At 57.5% G+C, this 25,271-nt stretch overlaps 2 protein-coding genes across 14 annotated transcripts in view; both read right to left on the reverse strand.

The window, feature by feature from the left end:
• Nucleotides 1–1,620: 1,620 nt before the first annotated feature.
• Nucleotides 1,621–13,877, reverse strand: LOC132535462 (fibulin-5-like). The gene is made up of 4 exons (XM_060181369.1): nucleotides 13,532–13,877; nucleotides 7,535–7,589; nucleotides 6,580–6,631; nucleotides 1,621–1,979 (listed from the first exon to the last, which is right to left on the reverse strand). The coding sequence occupies exons 1-4, from the start codon at nucleotides 13,546–13,548 to the stop codon at nucleotides 1,621–1,623; spliced, it is 483 nt and encodes a 160-aa protein (XP_060037352.1). The 5' UTR covers nucleotides 13,549–13,877.
• A 10,704-nt stretch (nucleotides 13,878–24,581) lies between these two features.
• TRIP11 (thyroid hormone receptor interactor 11) overlaps nucleotides 24,582–25,271 on the reverse strand; it is a 72,384-nt gene continuing 71,694 nt past the window's right edge. For all 13 annotated transcript variants that reach the window (XM_060180923.1, XM_060180931.1, XM_060180930.1 and 10 more), the window contains one exon: nucleotides 24,582–25,271. This exon is cut by the window's right edge and continues 1,456 nt beyond it. The gene's annotated coding sequence lies outside the window, so the exon portion shown is untranslated.

A 25,271-nucleotide genomic window follows, 5' to 3' on the forward strand; every position in this document is an offset into this window, starting at 1 on the left:
TGGGCTTGGGGAGACAGGGCTTGGGACTCAGCTGCCAGAGGCCTCAGGTTTGATCCCCAGCACCACCAATATGCAGAGCTGAGCAATGCTCTGGTTAAAGCAAACCAACCAAAGGACAGAGAGAGAGATCTCTGGGACTCAGTCATCTCCCCAGAGGCAAATGTTACTGAGCAGAAAAAATAAAAATAAAACACAAACTTGGTCTTTCAAGAACTCAGTAATATGGGCACACCCAGAAAAGTGTACCTGTTACCATGTTTGAGGACCTGGGCTCAAGCTCCAAGTCCCCTCTGCAGGAGGGGAGCTTCCTGAGTGGTGGAGCAGAGCTGCAGGGGTCTCTCCTCGTCTCTCTCCATCCCTGCCTCTCACCAATCAATCAACTGACGAGGAGTGAGATAGTTCAGATTAAAATGGGGAATACGCAACGCAGCTGTGTGGAGGCCTGGCCTGAGAGGAGCATGAGCTCCTGGGGCCCCACCACTCAAGCCTACCCGGGTTCCAGGCCCTTCCCACCAGGTGCTGGGACTTGAGCGACCAAGACAGCTGGGAGACACGGGCAGCAGGCATTGCGGGAGAGGTGACCAAGGAGAATGGGCCCTGCAAGTGTGGCAGCTGACCCCCTGCAGCCGGATGAGCCTCCCCCTCTGCAGAGGCTGACCCCCCGGAGCAGGTGGACAACCACAGAACAGGCTGACGCTCCTGGAGTAGGCTGACCCCCGACACCCTGGCCACTCACCAGGCAGACCCCCCCTGAGCAGACTGACCCCCTTGAGCAGACTGACACCCCCCTGAGCAGACTGACATGCCCCTGAGCAGACTGACAGCCCCCTGAGCAGACTGACACCCCCCTGAGCAGACTGACATGCCCCTGAGCAGACTGACATTCCTCAGCAGACTGACACCCCCCTGAGCAGACTGACACCCCCCTCAGCAAACTGACACCCCCCAGCAGACTGACACCCCCCTGAGCAGACTGACACCCCCCAGCAGACTGACACCCCCCTCAGCAGACTGACACCCCCTCAGCAGACTGACACCCCCCTCAGCAGACTGACATCCCCCCAGCAGACTGACACCCCCCTGAGCAGACTGACACCCCCCTGAGCAGACTGACACCCCCCTGAGCAGACTGACATGCCCCTGAGCAGACTGACACCCCCCTGAGCAGACTGACACCCCCCAGCAGACTGACACCCCCCTGAGCAGACTGACACCCCCCTGAGCAGACTGATACCCCCCAGCAGATTGACACCCCCTGAGCAGACTGACACCCCCCTGAGCAGACTGATACCTCCCAACAGACTGACACCCCCCTGAGCAGACTGACACCCCCCCCAGCAGATTGACACCCTCTCAGCAGACTGACACCCCCTCAGCAGACTGATACCCCCCAGCAGACTGACACCCCCCTGAGCAGACTAACACCCCCCCCCAGCAGACTGACACCCCCCTGAGCAGACTAACACCCCTCCAGCAGACTGACACCCCCCTCAGCAGACTGATACCTCCCGGCAGACTGACACCCCCCAGCAGACTGACACCCCCCCAGCAGACTGACACCCGCCCCCAGCAGGCTGATCTCCGACACCCTGGCCACTCACCAGGCTGACCTCACCCCCCTCAGCAGGCTGACCCTCGACTCCCCCCAGCCAGGTCAGTCATCTGGCTGACCCATGACCCCCCTGGCAGGCTGACTCCGATCCCTGGCCACTCACCCACACACTGGTCGCCTTCGTCCATCCGGTAGCCAAAGCGGCAGATGAGGGGCCTGGAGACGGTGGGGTAGTTGGGGGCAGACAGAGGGGGCACAGCAGCAGGGTAGGGCCCCGCATAGGGGCTGGAGTAGGCGGGGGAGCCGGCAGTGTAGGGGCCCCGGTACACCGGGTTGGTCCGCGGGATACACAGGTAGCCTCCGTTCTGGTTCACGCACATCATGTCGCCCCGGCAGGCCTCAGGGATGGTGCGGCACTCATCTATGTCTGGGACAGAGACAGGAGGCTGAGCACGGGCTGGGGGCTATGGAGCTGGGGGACAGGGGCTGGAGGGCAAGGGGCTAGGGGCCTGGGAGCAGGGGGCTTGGGGCAGGGGACTGGGGGGCTGGGGGTCTGGGGGCCTGGGGGCAGGGGGCTGGGGGCTGAGGGTCTGGGGGTCTGGGGGCAGGGGGCTTGGGGCAGGGGACTGGGGGGGCTGAGGGGCTGGGGGCCTGGGGGTAGGGGGCTTGGGGCAGGGGACTGGGGAGCTGAGGGGCTTGGGGTCTGGACAGTAAGAGCGGGTGTGCAAAGTTAAGGATACACAGGTGCACCATCTAAAAAGCCTTGGGGCCTGGACAGCAAGAGCGGGTGTGCAAAGTTAAGGATGCACAGGTGCACCATCTAAAAAGCCTTGTGGCCTGGACAGTAAGAGCGGGTGTGCAAAGTTACGAATGCACAGGGGCACCATCTAAAAAGCCTTGGGGCCTGGACAGTAAGAGCAGGTGTGCAAAGTTAAGGACGCACAGGTGCACCATCTAAAAAGCCTTGGGGCCTGGGAGACAGCTCTGCCTAGCACAGGGTTCGTGACTCGCACAGGAGCCCTGGTGCAATCCTGCCACATCACAGGCCAGAGCTAAACAGGGCTCTGCTCTGGTTCATAAAATGCGGTTTAAATGATAATAAAATGAAGGCATCCTTCCCTAACCCAGCATAAATAAATCAATTATATTAAAATATCTGGGGTATTTTCTTTCTTTCTGCCAGAGATTTTACTGTGGTTTTATGCCCATATAATCCCAACACTCCTGGCAACTCCTTTTTTCAGACTGAGGGTTAGAGAGCGAGAAAGAGAGAGAGGAGGAGGGGGGAGAGACTCCACAGCATTGACCACCAATCATGAAGCTTCCTCGGCAGGGAGGGAGCTGTGTGTGGAGCCCGGGGCTGACCCAGGTCTGTGCACAGAGAAGGCTGCTCTCTCAGGAGCTGTGTGTGTGTGGAGCCCGGGGCTGACCCGGGTCTGTGCACAGGGAAGGCACGGGGAAGGCTGCTCTCTCAGGAGCTGTGTGTGTGTGGAGCCCGGGGCTGACCCGGGTCTGTGCACAGGGAAGGCACGGGGAAGGCTGCTCTCTCAGGAGCTGTGTGTGTGTGGAGCCCGGGGCTGACCCGGGTCTGTGCACAGGGAAGGCACGGGGAAGGCTGCTCTCTCAGGAGCTGTGTGTGTGGAGCCCGGGGCTGACCCGGGTCTGTGCACAGGGAAGGCACAGGGAAGGCTGCTCTCTCAGGAGCTGTGTGTGTGTGGAGCCCGGGGCTGACCCAGGTCTGTGCACAGGGAAGGTATGGGGAAGGCTGCTCTCTCAGGAGCTGTGTGTGTGTGGAGCCCGGGGCTGACCCGGGTCTGTGCACAGGGAAGGCACAGGGAAGGCTGCTCTCTCAGGAGCTGTGTGTGTGGAGCCCGGGGCTGACCCGGGTCTGTGCACAGGGAAGGCACGGGGAAGGCTGCTCTCTCAGGAGCTGTGTGTGTGTGGAGCCCGGGGCTGACCCGGGTCTGTGCACAGGGAAGGCACGGGGAAGGCTGCTCTCTCAGGAGCTGTGTGTGTGTGGAGCCCGGGGCTGACCCGGGTCTGTGCACAGGGAAGGCACGGGGAAGGCTGCTCTCTCAGGAGCTGTGTGTGTGTGGAGCCCGGGGCTGACCCGGGTCTGTGCACAGGGAAGGCACGGGGAAGGCTGCTCTCTCAGGAGCTGTGTGTGTGTGGAGCCCGGGGCTGACCCGGGTCTGTGCACAGGGAAGGCACAGGGAAGGCTGCTCTCTCAGGAGCTGTGTGTGTGTGGAGCCCGGGGCTGACCCAGGTCTGTGCACAGGGAAGGTATGGGGAAGGCTGCTCTCTCAGGAGCTGTGTGTGTGTGGAGCCCGGGGCTGACCCGGGTCTGTGCACAGGGAAGGCACAGGGAAGGCTGCTCTCTCAGGAGCTGTGTGTGTGGAGCCCGGGGCTGACCCGGGTCTGTGCACAGGGAAGGCACGGGGAAGGCTGCTCTCTCAGGAGCTGTGTGTGTGGAGCCCGGGGCTGACCCGGGTCTGTGCACAGGGAAGGCTGCTCTTTCTCAGGAGTGCTGCCTACTGTTCCCTGCTGCCCCTTTATTGGATACAGACAGAGAAAAGTTGAGAGAGGAGGGTAGGTATAGAGGGACGGCAACAGAGAGACACCTGCAGCCCTGTTTCACCACATGTGAAGCTTCCCCCTTGCAGGTGGGGACCAGGGGCTTGAACCTGGGTCCTCGAACACTGTGATGTGTGCGCTTAACTAGGTGCACCACTCTCTGGCCCCTATTTATTGGATAGAGACAGAAATTGAGAGGGGAGGGGAGGTAGAGAGGGAGAGACAGAGAGACCCCTGCAGCCCTGCTTCACCACTTGTTACGCTTCCCCTACAGGTGGGCTGGGGGCTTGAACCCGGGTGCAATGTGTGTGTTAACCAGGTGTGCCACCACCTGGCCCCGCTCCCTCCTATTCTCTCACACCCACGCTACACTCGGGAAACCGGGAGGGACCCGAGAACTCTCCCTGTTCCTGCTTCTGCTAAGAGCTGGGCTGAGAGAAAGATGAGGCCTGGCCGGGAGCTGGGACACAGGAAGCAGAGCCGCCCCCAAAGGTCTGCTCCACCCCAGCAGCTCACCGGCCTCCCGCCAGCTGGAGCTCTGCCCACAGCGGTGGGAGGAAGAGGCTTGTGGCTGGGGAGGTGGCTCAGGTGGCAGAGCGCAGGACTTGCATGCCGAAGGTTCCAGTTCCCCCCTTGGCACTGCACGTAACAGTCATTCCCTGGTGTCTGTCTGCCGTTCTCTCTCTGTCTCTCCTGTGAAGCACACACGTGCTCTCCCATGCATAATAAGTCAGTGTGTCAGGCCGGGTGGCGGCTCACCTGGCCACCTTGCTGAGTGCACGTCACCATGCACAAGGACCCGGGTTCAAGCCCCCAGCCCCCTGCAGGAAGGAAGCTTCCAGAGTGGTGGAGCAGGGCTGCAGATCTCTCCCTATCACTGTCTCTCCCTCTTTCCTCTGATTTCACTCTTTATCCAACAGAAAATAGATTTCTAAAATTATACATAAAATGAAAGAAATCAAGGTGTCTACGTGCTTACAGCCTACAGACCCCCGTGACCTCATCTGACCAGCTCAGGCCAACTCTCGCCTCAGAACATGAGGGAGCACTATGCAGGCGGGCCCAGCCCTCCCCTCCCAGCTGCCCTGCCCTCCTCATGGTCGCAGGGGACGGCCAGGGAAGAGGCTGCTGCCTCCCGGGACCCTCCCCCACCGGCTTAGATTCAACTTACTTGCCCCGAGTCTGCAGTTCCGGGGCAAACGGGCCACTCCCGGGCTGCACCCTGGCTTCAAGTCAGAGTACAAGCCTAGACTTCCAAGGCTGGTTCTAGTCCTCTCCACTCAACACTCTCTTTTCTTTTATTTTGACAGACACAGAAAGAAATTAAGAGGGGACAGGGAGATGGAGAGAAGACGCAGACCCAGGGCTGAGGCAGTGGCGCACTGGGTTAAGTGACATAGTATGGAGCGCGAGGACCGGTGCAAGGATTCCCGTTCGAGCCCCCGGTTCCCTATATGCATGGGGGTGGTCGCTTCACAAGTGGTGAAGCAGAGCTGCAGGTGTCTCTCTGTCTCTCTCCCTATCTCCCCCTCCTCTCTCAATTTCTTTGTCCTGTCCAATAAAATAGAAAAAAATGGCTGCCAGGAGCAGTGGATTCACAGTGCTGGCTCTGACACCCAGTGATAACCCTGGAGGCAAAAAAGAAAGAAAGAGAGAAAGAAAGGAAGGGAGGAAGAAAGAAGGGAAGGAAGGAGAAGACAGACACCTGCAGCCCAACTTCACTGCTGGTGAAGCCTCCCCAGGGGCTTGAACCCAGGTCCTCACACATGGTAATGTGCGCACTCAACCAAGCACACCAGCATCAGGCCCAGCACTTCTTTTCAAACCATCTATCTCCTCTCTGCTTCTTGGTTGCTGTAAGCTGGGGGAAGACAAGCTGTTTAGCCTAACATCAATACAGAGATTTTTTCCTATTATTTACTTATTTATTTGACCTGTGTACTGCTCAGCTCTGGCTTATAGTAGGGTGGGGGTTTGAACCTGGAACCTTCGAAGCCTCAGGCATGAAACTGTTTTTTGTGTAAGTCTGACCCTAAACAGATTTACTTGTTGCTGAATGCGAAAGGGGAGGAGGGAGAACCAGGGCCTCACCCTGGCACAGGCCATGCCAGGGATCAAACTTGGGGCCTCACGCCCCATCATAAAGAAATAGAGAATGTCAAACAAGGGGCAGGAGGTGGGGGCCAGGCCATTGCTCAGTGGTGCAAATAATCGTAATTAAATAATTAGACCAGACCAGAGGAAGAGAGCCAAATCCCTCCCGCAACCCCAGGAGATAATCGGCGTGCTCTGAGAAGCGCGGGGCAGCACCCAGAGGAGACACAGAGCAGGACTCTGGGGACAGAGGCAGTCCTGGCGCACCCACGGGGGCCGCTCGCGGTGCTCAGAAACAGACCCGTCAAAGAACCCGCCGAGCGGCTGTCACTGAGCCTCCCCACCCGGCGGCCTCGTACCTAAACACTGTCCCGACGGGCGGTCCAGGTCGAAGCCATTGGTACACGGCTGCTGCGGGAAGAGGAGCACGGGTCACTGGGGTCCCTGCCGCCTGCCCGCGCCCTCCCTGCCCTTCTTGCCCTCCCTTTTCCTCTCTCTCCTCTCCACTTTCTTTACTCTTTCTTCCTCCTTCCTGCCTCTTTCTTCCCTTTTCTGTCTTCCATTCTTTCCCTCCCTTCCTTCCTTCCTTCCTTCCTTCCTCTCCCATCCTTAATTCCTTCATCTCTCTCTCACTCTCTCTCCCCCCCACACTACCAAGTGAGCTATTTTGATGGCTCTGTATCATTTTTTTAAAAGTTGTTTTATTTATATGAGAGAGAGAGAGAGAGAGAGAGCCAGAGCCCTGCTCCACTCTGGCTGATGGTGGTGCTGGGGATTGAACCTGGGGCTTTGGAGTCTCAGGCCTGAAGTCTCTTGCATCACCATTATGCTGTCTCCCCCACCCCACACCCAACCCATCTGCTCACAATGGTGCGGAAGCACCACCCTCCTGCTCTGCCCACCTCCACCAGCAGGGCCCACACCTCTTCACCCCGCTCCCCAGGTGGGCTCCCGGTGACACACCTCCCAGAGGCACCTCACAGCTGCTGCTGGACTTTCTCGGGTTTGTAAGTCAAGGGTCCCGCGGGGCACGTGTGAGGGGTCTCGGGTGTGAGAGGACACTGCTGTCCTGGCCCAGCCCTGTGTGTCACCTGGGGCAAGTCCACCTTCTCTGAGCCAAGTCTCTAAGGAAGAGCTCGGTCCAGGTGAACTGCAGATTCCCTCCCCAAAGCCTAGGGCTGGGCCCTACACCGCCCAAGTCATGAAACACCCCCACCCCAAAGCCTAGGGCTGCCCCAGGCCTGGCTGGACCCCTGCGTCCCCCAGGTGGTGAATACCCCCCCCCCCCCCAGTGTGGAGCCAGCGCGGCCTTACCTGAGCACTGCCAGGACTGGGGAGACACAGGGCCAGAATGGTGACGGTGAGTAGCCTGCAGGGACAAGAGGCGATCTGAACACGCACGCTCCTGCTCCCGCCAGGCCCGGGTCTGCGGGTGATCTCGGACCTCACCCAGCTCCCCCTGGGGTTCTCACGCAGGAGTGCCCCGTGGAGAGGCCAAGGGGACCCCAGGCGCCCTGGTGTCCCGCTGACAGTGTGTGGGGCCAGGCGTCCACGGTGTGTCTGTCTCCTGAGGGGCGGCGGGATGAGTTCTCACCCGCGATTCCAAGGAGACACCAAGGCCTGGCTCCAGCAGCCTTGGAGCTCCCGTGGAGCTGCGGTTTGAACCCAGACACGCTGCCTCCCGTTCTGACATTTCTCTTCTTAAGCAGGTGTGGTCTGGGAGAAGTGCAGTGGCTAGAGCCCAGTACTGAAGCCTGAGGCCCTGGGTTTGACCCCCAGCTTCATAACTGCTGTGCTATCAACAGCGTATCCCGGGGGCTTGGCCTTTAGTCCTTACAAGGAGACCTGTGAGTGCCGGGGCGGTTGTGGAGAAAAGGGGACTCTGCTCAATGCTGGTGACACTGCAAACTGGGGCAGCCCCTTTGCAAGACTGTGCGGAGGGTCCTTCAACAGATCAACATGGAATCAGCTCATGATCCAGCAAGACCACTCAGGCATTTCTCCAGCGCACACTCAAACACTGGCTCGAAGGCAAGTGACACAGGCACCCCTGTGCTCACAGCTGCATTATTCACAAAAACCAAAGGGTGGAAGCAGCCTAGATGCCCACCCACAGATGACTGGCTAAAGAAGTTATGGGATATATACTCATGGAATACTACTCTGCCATCAAAAAGATATTGTGTTCTTTGGGGCCAAATGGATGGAACTGGAGGTGATGATGCTTAGTGAAATGAGTGAAGAGGTGAGAGACAGCTGCTAGGTGGTCTCATTCATAGGTGGAATCTAGAGAGCCGACTCATATGAGCTTGTAAAAAAAAAAAGCAAGCGAGCTGTGAGAGGTTGTGAGAACTCTGGAGGTTCTCTCTGGGAGGCGGGAGGGTGGGGACACAGAGCTTTGGTGGTGGGTGTGGTGCGGGATTAAACCTTCACAAATTGTAACAATCTTGTAACTTACTATTAACCACAAAAAAGGGAAATAGAATAAAATAAAAACAAACACCAGGATACCTATGATGACAAGGTCCCCGCCAGGCCGAGGGGAAGAGGCACGCAGTGCCCGGGCTGCAGCTGGGCCGGGAGGCACGAGGGCCCGTGAAGAAGGCCCCCACCTGCCCCCTCAGTCCCAGACCACGCTGCACGCAGGCCCCAAGGGCAGGGGACTCAGAGAAGAAAGCGAGCAAGAAAACCCTGGAGGAAGTGAAGGGCAGGTCTGCTCTGCCAGCCACAGACCGCAAAGCTTTCTGCGTGTGGGCCTCCTCTCTCCCAGTGCTCGGGGTCAGGCCCAGGGCCTCATGCACGAGATTCTGTGCTCCAGCCCCATGCCTCTGCCCCAGCCCCCGAACCCAGTTTGTCCAGCTGTCCCTCTCTGTCCCTGGAAATCAGACCCACCAACATGCTCTATAAGCAGAAAATCAGTCCCCTCGCACACACGCCAGATGGTAGTCTCACATACAGAAAAGAACAGGTGTGGGGAGAGACAGCTCACCCGGTCAGTGTGCTGCTGTGCCATGTGCTTGACCCAGGTGCCAGCCCGGCCCCCACCTGAGAGAAACTCTGGTGCTGGCTGGCTCTCCGCCCCCCCCCCCCCGACAAAACAGATGCAGGGGAGGCTGGGGAGAGACAGGAACCCTGGGATGGGGGTGTGGGTGGTGCAGCCGCAGTGGAAACAGGCTGGCAGCTGGCATAGCCAGTAACAGCGGCTTTGCCCAGTGACCCAGCCACCCCACAGTTCTGGTTCCTACGACGGCCGCTATGACCCCCGCCAACAACGATGACGAGATCAAGTGCAGGTCGCGGACACTCAGAGCGGGGACACAGCCCGGATGCCTGTCCGCGAGTGCATGCGTAGAGAAATATACTGCAGCAGCTCCAGGGACTCTGGGGCTCTCAGCCCATGGCCCCGAGGACGCGCTTTCTCTTGACAGGACAGGGACTCTGACAGGGGAAGGAGGAGAGAGAAGGAGAGACACCTGCTTCATTGCTCCTGAAGCTTCCCCCTGCAGGTGGGGAACGGAGGCTCGAACCCGGGTCTGTGCTCATGGCTAACACGTGCACTCAAGCAGGTGCACCACCACCTGGTGCCGGGCTAGCGCCGCCGGAGAGAGAGATTCTGGAACACGTGTCTGAGTGGGAACGCAGTGCAATTTTTTATTGATCAGAGAAAAATGCCTTTATACCTTCTGAAGCGGAAGTGGCAGGTCAGGAGAGGAAATGGGGAGGAGAGGGGTGGAGAGCAGAAAAAGAGCGGAAGGTAGCAAGCTTCCATCTAACCAGTGGGGGTTAAACCAGCGCCCTGCAGGCGGGGCGGGTCTCAGGCAAAACAGTGATTATGGAAAGAGACCACAGCTCAAGCCACGCAGGGGACCTGGCGTGAAGACCCACAGAGAGAAACAGAAGCAGAATTAGCCCAACACCTGGTCCCAAGGACACAGCTGTAATGAAATAAACCAGCTACAGAAAGTCCAAAATTCAAGTAGTTTGACTCCACTGACAGGAAGGACCCTGAGCAGACCCAGTCGCAGACACCGAGACGATGCCAACAGGGGCACTGGGTGCGGGGGCAGGTCTGGGGTGAGGGTGCTCAGTGCCGCTGTGTTTCGGCTCAGCAAGATGTACGGAGTTCTAGAGACCGTCACCCAACAATGTGCACGTGCCCAGGCCTACTGAGCCGTGACAATGGCTGGGACAGGGAAGACGCAAAACCCACCCAAACACGGAGCTCTGGGTCACAAGCAGAACCCCAGCAACCAGTCAGCTCTGTCACCTCTGTCAAAAGCAAAAGTGCTCATGCACTGAATGTCCCAGGAGCCTGGCTGAGGTGAGAGACGGGGGAATCAGGAAAGGCTTCCTGGAGGAGGTGATGCTGGAGGCTTCTTCAGTAAGGCAGCAGAAGCAGGGGCCTGGTTGCATGTACAAGCCTGCCACTGCCAACACACTGACACTCATATGCGCTTGCGACCCCTCGGTCATGCCAGACAGAGCTCAGTGCTTACTCGTTTCCAAGACACAGGCTAACCTGGGCCAGCACCCAGGGGGTAGGGAGGCCCCACATTCTCACACTCAGGGGTGGACAGTGATGCAGGATGTGGACCTGAGGGTGCCAGCCCCTCCATCTGGTGCCATCCTTGTGCAGGGGCCACGTTCTAGACACAATCCAGACCCGACACAACATGGAGCCAGGTCCCGGGGCTGTTCCGTCCCCCAAGCCAGACTTGATCCGGAAGGAATGAGGGACACAGATCTCTTTTCCAGGCTGTAGGTTAGGCGACGTCGTCTTCCTGTCTCCGCACACGGAGTCTCCTCCACGCGGCTGCTACACCTGCCTCCCACTCCCACTCCGTGGGGTCCCCCAACGGGTCAGCCCGGGCCACCCGGAGACCCGGCTGCCCCACAGATGAGCTGACCCCAGACACAGTCTGAACCCTTGTCCCTGCCCTGGAGAAATGCAGGACCAAACTCTCTGAGGGCCCCGGGCTGCGGGGCTGCACGCGGGGCCCAACTCTGTGGTCCTGAGCTGGGAAAGCAGGAGAATCCAAGTGCGTCTCAGCTGTGAATGCCAGAGGTGCTCGAACCCAACCAGGGTGATGCTGACACTCAGTGTCCAGCCTGCGCGCACTCTCACACACTCACTCACATGCTTTCACACTCACACTCTCACATTCTCACACACTCTCACACATGCTCTCACACTCACTCTCATACTCACACTCTCACTCTCTCACTCTCACACTCACATTCTCACACACATTCTCAGACTCACACTCTCACACATGCTCACACACTCACACTCACACACTCACACACACATGCTCACTCTCACACATGCTCACACACACACTCTCACACTCACACACACATGCTCACACTCACATTCTCAGTCACTCACACTCTCACACATGCTCACACACTCACACTCACACACTCACACACACTGCTCACTCTCACACATGCTCACACACTCACACACACATGCTCACACTCATTCTCAGTCACTCACACTCTCACACATGCTCACACACTCACACTCTCACACTCACATTCTCACACACTCACACACACATGCTCACTCTCACACATGTTCACACACTCACACTCTCACACTCACACACACATGCTCACACTCACATACACATGCTCACACTCACATTCTCACACTCACATTCACACTCTCACTCTCACACTCACATTCTCAGTCACTCACATTCTCACACACTCTCACACTCACATTCTCACACTCACAGTCACACTCACACATTCTCACACACTCTCACACTCACATTCTCACACACATTCTCACTCACACTCTCACACATGCTCACACACACTCTCACACTCACATTCTCACACTCACACACACATGCTCACACTCACACTCTCACATACTCACACGTGCTCTCACACTCACACACATTCTCGCACTCACTCTCACACTCACATTCTCAGTCACTCACATTCTCAGTCACTCACATTCTCAGTCACTCCCATTCTCACACTCACATTCTCACACTCACAATCACACTCACACATTCTCACACACTCTCACACTCACATTCTCACACACATTCTCACTCACACTCTCACACATGCTCACACACTCACACTCTCACACTCACATTCTCACACTCACACACACATGCTCACACTCACACTCTCACATACTCACACATGCTCTCACACTCACACACATTCTCGCACTCACTCACACATGCTCACACTCACATTCTCACACATTCTCACACTCACAATCACACTCACACATTCTCACACTCATTCTCACATTCTCACACTCACATTCTCACACTCATATTCTCACATTCTCACACTCACATTCTCACACTCATATTCTCACATTCTCACACTCACATGCTCACACTCATTCTCACTCATATTCTCACATTCTCACTCATTCTCACTCACACACTCACATTTTCACACTCACACAAGCTCTCACACACACATGCTCACACTCACTCACATGCTCCCTCAGACCCTCACGCTTATACTCACTCATACACACACACTCGCACTCACACACACATTCACACACTCTCACTCCCTCACACATGCTCACGCACACTCTCACGTCTGCTCCAGTAGCGACCTTCCGGAGAACTCCCTGGGCTGAGAGGTGGAGGCAGAGCCCCCCAGGCCCAGGCCCCAGCCCCTGCAGCCAACCTGCCCTTCCCTCAGAGGAGCCCAGCTAGCGCCTCATGGCCTCGTGAGCTCCGTCTGCAGCCTCCACTTCTCCCCGGCTCGAACTTTTGGGTCTCACACCCCCAGCGAGTCCACACCCACCAAAAGCAGTCCCAGCCCCTCTGCTGCCCACCAGCACGGGCTCCCCATGGGTCCCCCGGCCGAGACATCCGTCCATACGGTAAAAAGGCCGGGGCCCCATGGTGGTGCCCCTGGTCCAGCGCACGTGACAGGGCGCAAGGACCCGGGTTTGAGCCCCCGACCCCCACCTGCAGGGGGAGAGCTTTGTGAGTGGGGAAGCGGGGCTGCAGGTGTCTCTGTCTCTCTCCCTATCTCGCTCTTCCCTCTGGATTTCTGACTGTCTCTATCCAATAAATAAGTTTAAAAACGAAGTTTTTTTTAAAGGCACAGAGCCGCTGTCCTCTTGGAAGGAAAACAGAGCAGCAGGGGCTGGAGCACGGGGGTCCGCAGCCCTCTGGAGCTGGGTCCCAGAGCCCCAGGAAGGGACACCCAGTCGAGCACAGCTCTGACAGCCAGCATCCCTGCACCACTGGGCTGCTTCCCCAGCCACAGCCTCCACTCCGCAGGCTCTGGGGGAGGAGGAAGGGGACCCACCTTTGTACAGCTGGCATGTCCTGTCCGGGGAGCACGGCTGGAGGAACAGCTGCGGAGCCGGGAGCCGTGGCCTCCTCCTGCGGGCCGGCGGCTGGGTGTGCGGCCCAGGGGTGGGCAGGGAGCCGGTCCTGCAGCTCACGGCGGGGCGGCCGCCCGGGGCACCTGGTTCTGCTTAGCCGTCAGTGACTAACTCAGCATCAAGCCTGGAGCAGGAATGTCCGCGATGAACAACACTTCATTTTCTAAGTATGTTAAACAATGGGGCTCGGAGCAGCTGGTTCAGATTACAGCTCACCCACTGGCTCGGCCTGCAACAATCTTGGGGCGTCTGCCAGGCCCGCTCCCCTCCCCCGGCTCCCCCGGCTCCCCGCCTCTCCCCGCAGGCTGGGGCGGGGCGGCAGCCTGACCCTTTCCTGCCCACCCCGGGCGTGGGGGTCAGCGGGGGGGGGGGGGGGGCCACAGCCTCGGTCTGGAGGCCTGTGATACCCCGAAAGCCCCGGGCGGAGGCGCTGGAGGAAGCCCTAGACCTCTGGCACAAGGTTCTGAGTTTGAGCCCCGGCACTGCACGCACCAGAGGGATGCCCCGGTTCTCTCCACAGATCTTTAGAAATAAAAAAGTCGTGGCAAGCACAGTGAAGGGCAAGAGTTCACTGAATTTACTGGACCCCAGGACCTGCATGGCAGAGGGCTTGGGAGCAGGGCTGGAGCTCAGAGTTTCTAGTGTGAGTGTGTGTGTGTGAGTGTGTGCGTGCGTGTGTGAGTGTGTGTGCACGTGTGTGTGTGCGTGCGTGCGTGTGTGTGCGTGCGCGTGTGTGTGCGTGTGTGTGTGCGTGCGTGTGTGTGTGCGTGTGTGGTATCTGGCCCAGGGTAGTTCATGACATCAGGCGAGGGGCTGGGCAGTGGCGCACCTGGTTGAGCGCACATGCTATGACGTGCAGGGACCTGGGTTCAAGCCCCTGCTCCCCTCTGCAGCGGGAAAGCTATGGGAGTGGTGAAGCAGGCCTGCAGCTCTCTCTCCTTCCCTCCATTTCTGTCTCTACCCAGTAAACAACACTCATAAAACCCAAACACCTCAGGTGGCACCGAGGAGTCTCACTGAGACCCTCCCAGAGCCTTCTGCAGCAAACCCCTGTGCTCATGTGGGGTCAGAGGTCACAACAGGTCAGCAAAGCCAGGGGAAGTGACCCGACTGACCGAGCAAAGGGGACTGTTGAGAAGACGGCGGGGAGGGCGGGCGGGGGGGGGGGGGCAGCGGCCATTCCTCCTCATCTCCTTCCTTTCTTTTCTCCCCACTGCATTTTTCTCAGACTTCAGAATGACAGAGCTGACAGGTTCCTCAGTTACACAAGTGTGTAGTCAGAATTTGTGGATCCTGTGTATAGACTTTCAAAGGCCAGGGCTGGGTGGTGGGCACCCCTAGAGCACATGTGTTCCAGGAGCCTAGGGATCTGGGTTCAAGCCCCCAGTCCCCACTTGCAGGGGAGATGCCTTACAGGTGGTGAAGCAGCGAAGCAGGTGTCTCTCCCCCCTCCCCTCCCCTCCCCTCCCCTCCCCACTTCTGTCCCTACCCAATAATTAAATACTAAATATATGTGTGTTTTAAGAAATGAACTACTTAATTTTTAAAATATTTATTCCCTTTTGTTGCTTGTTGTTTTATTGTTACTGTTGTTGGAATAGGACAGAGAGAAATGGAGAGAGGAGGGGAAGACAGAGAGGGGGAGAGAAAGACAGACACCTGCAGACCTGCTTCACCGCCTGGGAAGCGACTCCCCTGCAGGTGGGGAGCCGGGGGCTCGAACCCGGATCTCTGTGCTGTTCTTTGCGCTTGGCACCACCTGCGCTTAACCTGCTGCGCCACCGCCCGACTCCCCAGTAAAGTACTTTGAAAGGCTGTTGTCCGTCTCCTAGGAAGGAAACGGGGGTGAGGGCAAAGACTGGTGGAGGACCCCCCACTCTTCACAGCTTGTCTTTTGGACTTAAAGGATTTTGTGAGTGAGGGAAAGTCACTAGCATCTGCAGCTTCTTGAGGCTCTTCCGAGCTCTTCACGCTTGCCTTAGAAACGGTTCTTTCAAGAAAGGTGTCCATCACATTTGTTTGCACAAAGATATCTCTACTATTTCTCTTTAAGAAAACCAGTTGAAAACTACCCAGCCCCTCCGCTCTCCCCAACCCCACCTGCTTGCTCTCCTCATTTCATTCTGCACTGCCCTCCCGTGGGCCTCACGGCCTCGTGTGAGCACAGGTGAGATCACTCAGCATTCGCTCTTCTCTCTTCAGACGCCCTTCCCGGCCCAGCACTCTGCTGCACGTGCCGTGCCCGCCCTCGTTACGGCTGGCGCTCTCATGGGCATGTCACCTCCTCTTTTGTACCCGGCTGTCTCCCAATGGGCGCTGAGGTGGCTTCTCTAGCTTAGTAACTGTAAGTGATGATGATAAATACTGTGGTGGAAACAAGTTTCCATTCAGTGATTTCAAACAGTTTGAATTTTATGCCACGAATATACATATGACCTATTCCAAACAGGTCAGTTTAATTGAAAAAAAGAAAAAGAAAGTCGCAGTAGAAGTATTTGGTGGGGCAGGAAGCGTTTCAAATGGCTTGGCTTGCTGTCCTTTCCTTACACCATCCAGTTTCTGAGGAGTGAGGAGACACAGGCTGAGGCAGGCCCTTAAACTGTCTGGGGACCCATCTCGGCGGAGAGCCCGTTTCCATCTGAAAACTGCAGGGTTGGCAAAGGGGGAGAATAAGGTTTTCATGAAAGATGCGGGTGTGAGCGTTGGCTCTGCCAATTCCCTTCAGCAGCACTTCTCTCTCTCCAACATGGCGGGGGGGGGGGGGTGCTGGGCAGATGGTGCAGGAGTGAGGCTCAGGTGCTGCACGTAAAGGCCCCAGGTTCAATTCCCAATAGCCAGAAATGACCAGAGCGCTGGCCCCGAAAGAAAAAAAAATCTTTTGATAGGACAGAGAGACATTGAGAGGGGAGGGAGAAGCCTCTGCAGACCTGCTTCTCCACTCGTGAGGCTTCTCCAGTGACAGCCTTGGTGACAATTAAGATATTTTTAAATTTTAAAAAGTATGTCTCTTTTGAGAGGCAGGCTGGGAGAATGGATCGACCTGCCAACGCCCATGTTCAGCGGGGAAGCAATGACAGAAGCCAGACCTTGCACCTTCTGCATCCCACAATGTCCCCGTGTCCATACTCCCAGAGGGATAGAGAATAGGGAAGCTGTCAGGGGAGAGGAGGGGGTGCGGAGTTCTGGGGGTGGCAATTGTGTGGAGTTGTACCCCTCTTATCCTGTGGTCTTGTCAGTGTTTCCATTTTATAAATAAAAATTTGGGGGGGAGTCAAGCGGTGGTGCAGCGGGTTAAGCACACATGGCGGAAAGCGCACGGACGGGGATGGATCAGGACCCTGGTTTGGTTTGTGCTCCCCCGGCTGGCTCCCCTGCAAGAGAGGGTCCGCTTCACAGGTGGTGAAGCAGGTGTGCAGGTGTCTATCTTTCTCTCCCCGTCTTCCCCTCAATCTCAATTTCTCTCTGTCCTAACCATAAACGACAGCAGTAACAAGGGCAACAAAAGGGAAAAAATTAAAAATAAATCAATAAACAATAAAATTTTTTAAAGTATGTCTGTGTTAGTAGAGAATGAGAAAGGAGGGGGGGGGTCAGAGTTTGGCTCAGCTCAGGCACCAGGAGGTGCACGGGGTTGAACCTGCAGCTCGTGGGGCCTCTGGCTTGGGAGCCAATGCTGTCCCCACATCCCTTAGCTCTTAGTGCCGACACCAGACCCAAAGCCTCTGGCACGTGCTCTATGCCTCCGTGCCGCCTCCCTGGTGCTTTGCTCTGCTTGAAAAGACAAGTGGGCCAGAAGAGAGGAGCTCACACAAGGCCTCTGCTCCAAAAAGGGAAGTCACCTGGTCCGTTTAGAACTCGTACCCTGCCACCACCGTCTGCTCATTTATCTATTTATTTATTTATTGGAGGGCAGGGAGTTGTGTTTATTTTATGTTGACGGGTTACAGGCCGATTGCTACCAGATCTGCATGCCACTGTCTGTTCTTCATGGAGAGCCCGAAAAGGCCTTTCTAAAAGGACTCACACCAGCTTTCCGAAAACACTGGCTTTTGATTTTTTTTTTTTGCACTGCTGGTGCCTCATACACACATTCTGCTGCGTGTAGATCAACTTTCCATTATCTTCCTTCCAGAAAGACAGTGAGGGAGGGAGAGGTACCGGAGCTTCCTTGGTACCGTGATGCTCTCTCCCTCCGTGTGGTGCCTGGGCTCAAAGCTGGGTGTGTGCCCTCCTGGGCGCTCTCCTGACCCCCGTCGTAGCTCTTTAAGTATGCTGGACCAACTCTGGAGCAAATTCACACCATGTTGCTTCAGCAAAGTTGTTCTTTCCTTCAAAGGCACTGAGATGTCCCTTTGCCCTCCGGGGTGGACACTGTCCCAGGAGAAGTGGGTGCACTCAGACATGTCCACACACACACACACTTGGCGGGAAAGCTCACAAGATCGCCCTTCCCACAGCTACAAGCTTTACATTTCACAGCAAAGCAAGATGTGTCTCAACATTTCTGATCAAGACAACTAGCAGACTCTCAGCAGTTCCCGACCGGATTCTTGAGGGTCAGAGGTCACTGAAGTCAGAATGTGAGAGCAGGAAGTGACAAGCCACAGCTGAAAGCTGTCACAGCAAAAGCATCATCACAGCAGAGAGCACTGACCTCACCCCAGAAGGGTTGAAAGACCGACAAGAGGTCATAGAACCAGCTGAGGGCGCAAACGTTTGCCTTAAGTGATCTAGTTATTAACATTCTTGGACCGCTGTCTCTCTCCAAGACAAACACTGTTGCAGTGACTGGTTAATGGACTGGACGTATTAAATCACGGCACTGACATGCTAGAAGGCCCCCGGTGCAACATCTGCTCACACGTGCTAAATGCCAAGGGTGGGAAGGAGAGATTCCGCTTAGTGCCATCTGGGATGCCATCAACAGGCCAGGGCAACGACTGCTTGACTTGTATCTGCCACTAGCTGGCTGGCCTGCTTCCATCTATGGGGCTCATCTGCTGCCTCTGCCATCCCAGGCCCAGGGCAGGGTCCTGCAGCCTGTGCGTGTATCCATGGAGCCAGGTGACTGGCCTGTCCCTCCCACTTGGATCTTCATTTCTTAAACCAAGCCCAGCCCCAGTTACAGAAAAGCTCCGTGCCAACCTCCAGAAGATTTGCAATCTCTCAGCCCAACCCACCTGCTACCTTGACTATCCTCTCTCCCATCAGTCCTGTACCCCAGGAGCCTCCTACCCTAAGGCCACCCCACCTGCTCAGATCCCCCCCAGCCTGCTACCCTAAGGCTGCCCCACCTGCTCAGATCCCCCCCCCAGCCTCCTACCCTAAGGCTGCCCCACCTGCTCAGACCCCCCCCCAGCCTCCTACCCTAAGGCCGCCCCACCTGCTCAGATCCCCCCCAGCCTCCTACCCTAAGGCCGCCCCACCTGCTCAGATCCCCCCCAGGAGCCTCCTACCCTAAGGCCGCCCCACCTGCTCAGATCCCCCCCCCAGCCTCCTACCCTAAGGCCGCCCCACCTGCTCAGACCCCCCCCCAGCCTCCTACCCTAAGGCCGCCCCACCTGCTCAGACCCCCCCCCCAGCCTCCTACCCTAAGGCCGCCCCACCTGCTCAGACCCCCCCCCCAGCCTCCTACCCTAAGGCCGCCCCACCTGCTCAGATCCCCCCACAGCCACCTACCCTAAGGCCGCCCCACCTGCTCAGATCCCCCCCCCAGCCTCCGACCCTAAGGCCGCCCCACCTGCTCAGACCCCCCCCCCAGCCTCCTACCCTAAGGCCGCCCCACCTGCTCAGATCCCCCCCCAGCCTCCTACCCTAAGGCCACCCCACCTGCTCAGATCCCCCCCAGCCTCCTACCCTAAGGCCACCCCACCTGCTCAGATCCCCCCCAGGAGCCTCCGACCCTAAAGCCGCCCCACCTGCTCAGATCCCCCCCCCCAGCCTCCGACCCTAAGGCCGCCCCACCTGCTCAGACCCCCCCCCCCAGCCTCCTACCCTAAGGCCGCCCCACCTGCTCAGACCCCCCCCCCCAGCCTCCTACCCTAAGGCCGCCCCACCTGCTCAGACCCCCCCCCCAGCCTCCTACCCTAAGGCCGCCCCACCTGCTCAGATCCCCCCACAGCCACCTACCCTAAGGCCGCCCCACCTGCTCAGATCCCCCCCCCCAGCCTCCGACCCTAAGGCCGCCCCACCTGCTCAGACCCCCCCCCCAGCCTCCTACCCTAAGGCCGCCCCACCTGCTCAGATCCCCCCCCAGCCTCCTACCCTAAGGCCACCCCACCTGCTCAGATCCCCCCCAGCCTCCTACCCTAAGGCCACCCCACCTGCTCAGATCCCCCCCAGGAGCCTCCGACCCTAAAGCCGCCCCACCTGCTCAGATCCCCCCCCCCAGCCTCCGACCCTAAGGCCGCCCCACCTGCTCAGACCCCCCCCCCAGCCTCCTACCCTAAGGCCGCCCCACCTGCTCAGATCCCCCCCCAGCCTCCTACCCTAAGGCCACCCCACCTGCTCAGATCCCCCCCAGCCTCCTACCCTAAGGCCGCCCCACCTGCTCAGATCCCCCCCAGGAGCCTCCGACCCTAAAGCCGCCCCACCTGCTCAGACCCCCCCCCCCAGCCTCCTACCCTAAGGCCGCCCCACCTGCTCAGACCCCCCCCCCAGCCTCCTACCCTAAGACTGCCCCACCTGCTCAGATCCCCCCCAGCCTCCTACCCTAAGGCCGCCCCACCTGCTCAGATCCCCCCCCAGGAGCCTCCTACCCTAAGGCCGCCCCACCTGCTCAGATCCCCCCCAGGAGCCTCCTACCCTAAGGCTGCCCCACCTGCTCAGACCCCCCCCCAGCCTCCTACCCTAAGGCCGCCCCACCTGCTCAGATCCCCCCCAGCCTCCTACCCTAAGGCCGCCCCACCTGCTCAGATCCCCCCCAGGAGCCTCCTACCCTAAGGCCGCCCCACCTGCTCAGATCCCCCCCCCAGCCTCCTACCCTAAGGCCGCCCCACCTGCTCAGATCCCCCCCAGGAGCCTCCTACCCTAAGGCTGCCCCACCTGCTCAGACCCCCCCCCCAGCCTCCTACCCTAAGGCCGCCCCACCTGCTCAGATCCCCCCCAGCCTCCTACCCTAAGGCCGCCCCACCTGCTCAGATCCCCCCCAGGAGCCTCCTACCCTAAGGCCGCCCCACCTGCTCAGATCCCCCCCCCAGCCTCCTACCCTAAGGCCGCCCCACCTGCTCAGACCCCCCCCCCAGCCTCCTACCCTAAGGCCGCCCCACCTGCTCAGACCCCCCCCCCAGCCTCCTACCCTAAGGCCGCCCCATCTGCTCAGACCCCCCCCCCCAGCCTCCTACCCTAAGGCCGCCCCACCTGCTCAGATCCCCCCACAGCCACCTACCCTAAGGCCGCCCCACCTGCTCAGACCCCCCCCCAGGCTCCTACCCTAAGGCCGCCCCACCTGCTCAGACCCCCCCCCCAGCCTCCTACCCTAAGGCCGCCCCACCTGCTCAGACCCCCCCCCAGGCTCCTACCCTAAGGCCGCCCCACCTGCTCAGACCCCCCCCCCAGCCTCCTACCCTAAGGCCGCCCCACCTGCTCAGATCCCCCCCCAGCCTCCTACCCTAAGGCCGCCCCACCTGCTCAGACCCCCCCCCCCCAGCCTCCTACCCTAAGGCCACCCCACCTGCTCAGATCCCCCCCAGGAGCCTCCGACCCTAAGGCCGCCCCACCTGCTCAGACCCCCCCCCCAGCCTCCTACCCTAAGGCCGCCCCACCTGCTCAGATCCCCCCCCCCCAGCCTCCTACCCTAAGGCTGCCCCACCTGCTCAGATCCCCCCCCCCAGCCTCCTACCCTAAGGCTGCCCCACCTGCTCAGATCCCCCCCCCCAGCCTCCTACCCTAAGGCCGCCCCACCTGCTCAGACCCCCCCCCCAGCCTCCTACCCTAAGGCCGCCCCACCTGCTCAGATCCCCCCCAGCCTCCTACCCTAAGGCCACCCCACCTGCTCAGATCCCCCCCCCAGCCTCCTACCCTAAGGCCGCCCCACCTGCTCAGACCCCCCCCCCAGCCTCCTACCCTAAGGCCGCCCCACCTGCTCAGATCCCCCCCAGCCTCCTACCCTAAGGCCGCCCCACCTGCTCAGATCCCCCCCCCCCAGCCTCCTACCCTAAGGCCGCCCCACCTGCTCAGATCCCCCCCAGCCTCCTACCCTAAGGCCGCCCTACCTGCTCAGATCCCCCCCAGGAGCCTCCTACCCTAAGGCCGCCCTACCTGCTCAGATCCCCCCCAGGAGCCTCCTACCCTAAGGCTGCCCCACCTGCTCAGACCCCCCACAGCCTCCTACCCTAAGGCTGCCCCACCTGCTCAGATCCCCCCCAGCCTCCTACCCTAAGGCCGCCCCACCTGCTCAGATCCCCCCCAGGAGCCTCCTACCCTAGGGCCGCCCCACCTGCTCAGATCCCCCCCAGGAGCCTCCTACCCTAAGGCCGCCCCACCTGCTCAGATCCCCCCCAGGAGCCTCCGACCCTAGGGCCGCCCCACCTGCTCAGTGACGAGCGTCTCAGGCCTCTCCTCTGGTCTCAGGCTCTACTAGTGTCTGACCGGAAGCATCAAGCCTCCCTCCCCTCCTACAATCTGGCCTCTACAGAGACGCCTACAGACACCCCACTTCCTCAGCACTTGCTCAGCCCACTTGACAATATGGCCTCAGCGCCACCATCCTACCAGCTCTGAGGTGAAGCCCTCAGCTTCACTGCTCTTAGATGTCCTCAGTCACCAGAGCTCCCCTATCAGCCCCTGGCTTCAGTCAGACCCTCCCCCCACTGACTTTCTCATCCACCCTGGGGCATCGATGGTCACAGCCTCTGACACGTGCACCAGGAGCACATTTACTTATGACACTGGATGGCGTGTTGGGTTTGACTCCTACATCCACTATGTTCACAAGGAGAAAAACCAGTCGTGTATCAGTCATTTTGTTAAAGGCCACACAGGAAGGGTGGAAGTCAGTAGCCCCCCACCTCTCAGCACTAGCCCACGTTCCTCCTGATTCACAGAAATACTCAGGCTCCCTCAGACAGATGAGCATGGAACTGACTGTCTTGCAGGAAGAGCACATCCCTCCTGATGAGGAAAAGAAGACGGCGGAAGAAAGCCTCTCTCACTACCTCAATGGCCGTCTACTAACTTGGTCAGACTCAACACTACAAGACTCGCCCAGGCCCTGCCAGCAGCCGTCCACTGAGCACTGGGGAGCAGTCAGTGTCAGCAGTTCGCCAGCCGCGACGATAAACAACGTGTATAAGTCATTTCTCCCTCTAGAGAAAAAGTCAGCAGCTATTTGCTTAAAAAAAAAAAAAAAAAAAAAAAAGGCTTGCTTTGTTATTATTTGGGCTGAAGACATGTCCAACTTACACACGTCATTTTACTGGAACGACAGTCTGCCTGTAGTGGTCCCAAGAAGTTCAGAAATGCTTTGACTTGTGCTCTATAAAACACAAGCCAGTGTTGAGGTTGGGCTGCAGATTTCTCACATCTAGATATTTTCTAAAAAGAAAAAAAAAAATCAATAAAAAAAATCAAAAGACAATTGATTAATTATAAGTAGAGAAATCTCATTAAGTTAAAAAGTAAAGACTGGCAAATAATCACATCAGAAGTACCATTATTTTTTTCACAGGCATATACAGAAGTCACTCATGTTTACTTGGTATTTACAAAAAGTAAAGTCATTTGGAAGACCATTAGCTTTTTAAACACCAGACTCACTGCCAGCCCAACACGTTACAGTGCCTTCTCAGTAACTCTCACCACGCCCCTCTCACTCTCACACCTACTGGTTGGATAAGTATTCTAAAAGCTTTCTTGTCTTTCAGTGAAAGTCTGTAAGGTTAAAATAAATCGGAGGAAGGGCATTTACTTGGAAGGGCATTTAGTATTTCGACTGGCTGGTTTGAAGAAAGTCATTCGTTTGATCCCAGGGTTTCTTGTTGTCTGGGTTCCCTTCCTCTTCCCATTTAGATCAACAGTGGCAGGCATTCAAACTCAACTGACCACATGATACAGGATTATACAAAAGTCAAATTCAACAGTCAGCTGGTCTTTCTCCCGTAGTGTAGAGGTTAGAAACCACTTGGGATGTGGTGACAAACTGCAGCCACCAAGGCAAATTCAGCCACGGATTCGAGTAAGTTTAAAGAGAAGCGAGCAGTAAGGCGACTGTAGTTCACACACTGTGCCAAAGGGCCGGCCAGCAGGCCCCTTGCTAACACACAAAGATGCCTGATGCGGTTCCTACGAGACTCCTTGAGACCTCTAACGACTGGCTTTCAGAGGAGTGGCTGAGCTGTGTCTGGCTTGAGCATGGGCACTGGGCGTGCAGACCAGTCGCGAGTCTCCACGGGGGAAGACTAGCACCCCAGGTGCTGCAGCTAGCGGGCAGGGTCGCACGGCCATCATGGAGCTGCTACGCGAGGGTCTGCTGAGACATTTAGAGACGAGAACACCTGGGCGTGCAGACCAGTCGCGAGTCTCCGCGGGGGAGGACTAGCACCCCAGGTGCTGCAGCTTGCGGGCAGGGTCGCACGGCCATCATGGAGCTGCTGAGGGCCTGGTGAGACGGTTAGAGACGAGAACACCTGGGTAGCTTTCAAACTTATATTCAACTATGGAGCGAAGGGAGAGGGGTATCAAAATGTCAAAAAAGGCCATTAAGTGGTCCAGGAGGTGGCACTGTGGATAAAGTATTAGAGTCTCAAGCATGAGGTCCTGAGTTTGATCCCCGGCAGCACATGTACCAGAGTGACGTTCTTTCTCTCCTATCTTTCACATTACTAAATAAAATATTTTAATTTAAAAAGGCCATTACATTGAGACAACATTCCATTCACACACCCGCCATGCATGTGTCTCCTTTTCAAATTCAAAGAGATTTATTTGTTGTGCGGGTCTATTCTAGTTCTTCAAAATGAAGGACCTTGTGTCTGTTTTAACTCAGAAACTTTTATTTTAGATGCTTCACACTGAAATGAGACTTCAATGGCAAGCAGTGAGTCCTTGAGGATGGCTACTGAAGGATCTTTGAAGGGTTCAGATGAAAGCCCAAGAGCCATAGTTTCACAGAGAAATATAAGAGGCGGCAGGGACAGGAGAGTCTGTCTGTCAGTTCTAATATAGAACTCGGAGAGCAGCTTCCTCTCAAGTGAACAAGTCACGGACAGGCACGTGTCTGAGTGTGGAGACAGGTGAGGTTCCGAAGCAGCAGTGTCCCCACTACTGAGTTCTCCAGAAACACAAGTTTGCCTCTTACCAGCACATAAAGACCTCCGGTCTTCTAAAATCAGGCGACATTACAGTTAATCACAGAGAAACTTACAAACCACCACAAGCAGCCAGGTCAGGCCTATATACAGATGCAGATCAGTAGCATTTCCCCTTTCTACTATTATACAGATATTTCTATTTTAAAGGCATATTGAAATTCACAAAGTTCGCAATTCTTTAAATGTACAGTTTCATCAACTAATACACGTGAACATCCTGGTATAATTAAGTTCCAAGTTACAATTTTATGAGACACTTTAAAGAAATTACAGAAATGCTCTCTTAGATTTCAGTTCCAAGGCCCTAATGTTGGAGCTTTTGAAGTGACTTCACTGCCTCTGTGGCCAGGAT

Source organism: Erinaceus europaeus, chromosome 22 (genome assembly GCF_950295315.1).
Source record: "Erinaceus europaeus chromosome 22, mEriEur2.1, whole genome shotgun sequence".
NCBI lineage: Eukaryota > Metazoa > Chordata > Mammalia > Eulipotyphla > Erinaceidae > Erinaceus > Erinaceus europaeus.

What these genes read in the sequence shown, in the direction of transcription:
- LOC132535462 (XM_060181369.1), bottom strand. An exon ending in CCAGTCCTGGCAGTGCTCAG is followed by an intron (nt 6,632 to 7,534) that starts GTAAGGCCGCGC and finishes CTCTTCCCGCAG; the next exon opens with CAGCCGTGTACCAATGGCTT. An exon ending in CCCGTCGGGACAGTGTTTAG is followed by an intron (nt 1,980 to 6,579) that starts GTACGAGGCCGC and finishes TCTCTGTCCCAG; the next exon opens with ACATAGATGAGTGCCGCACC.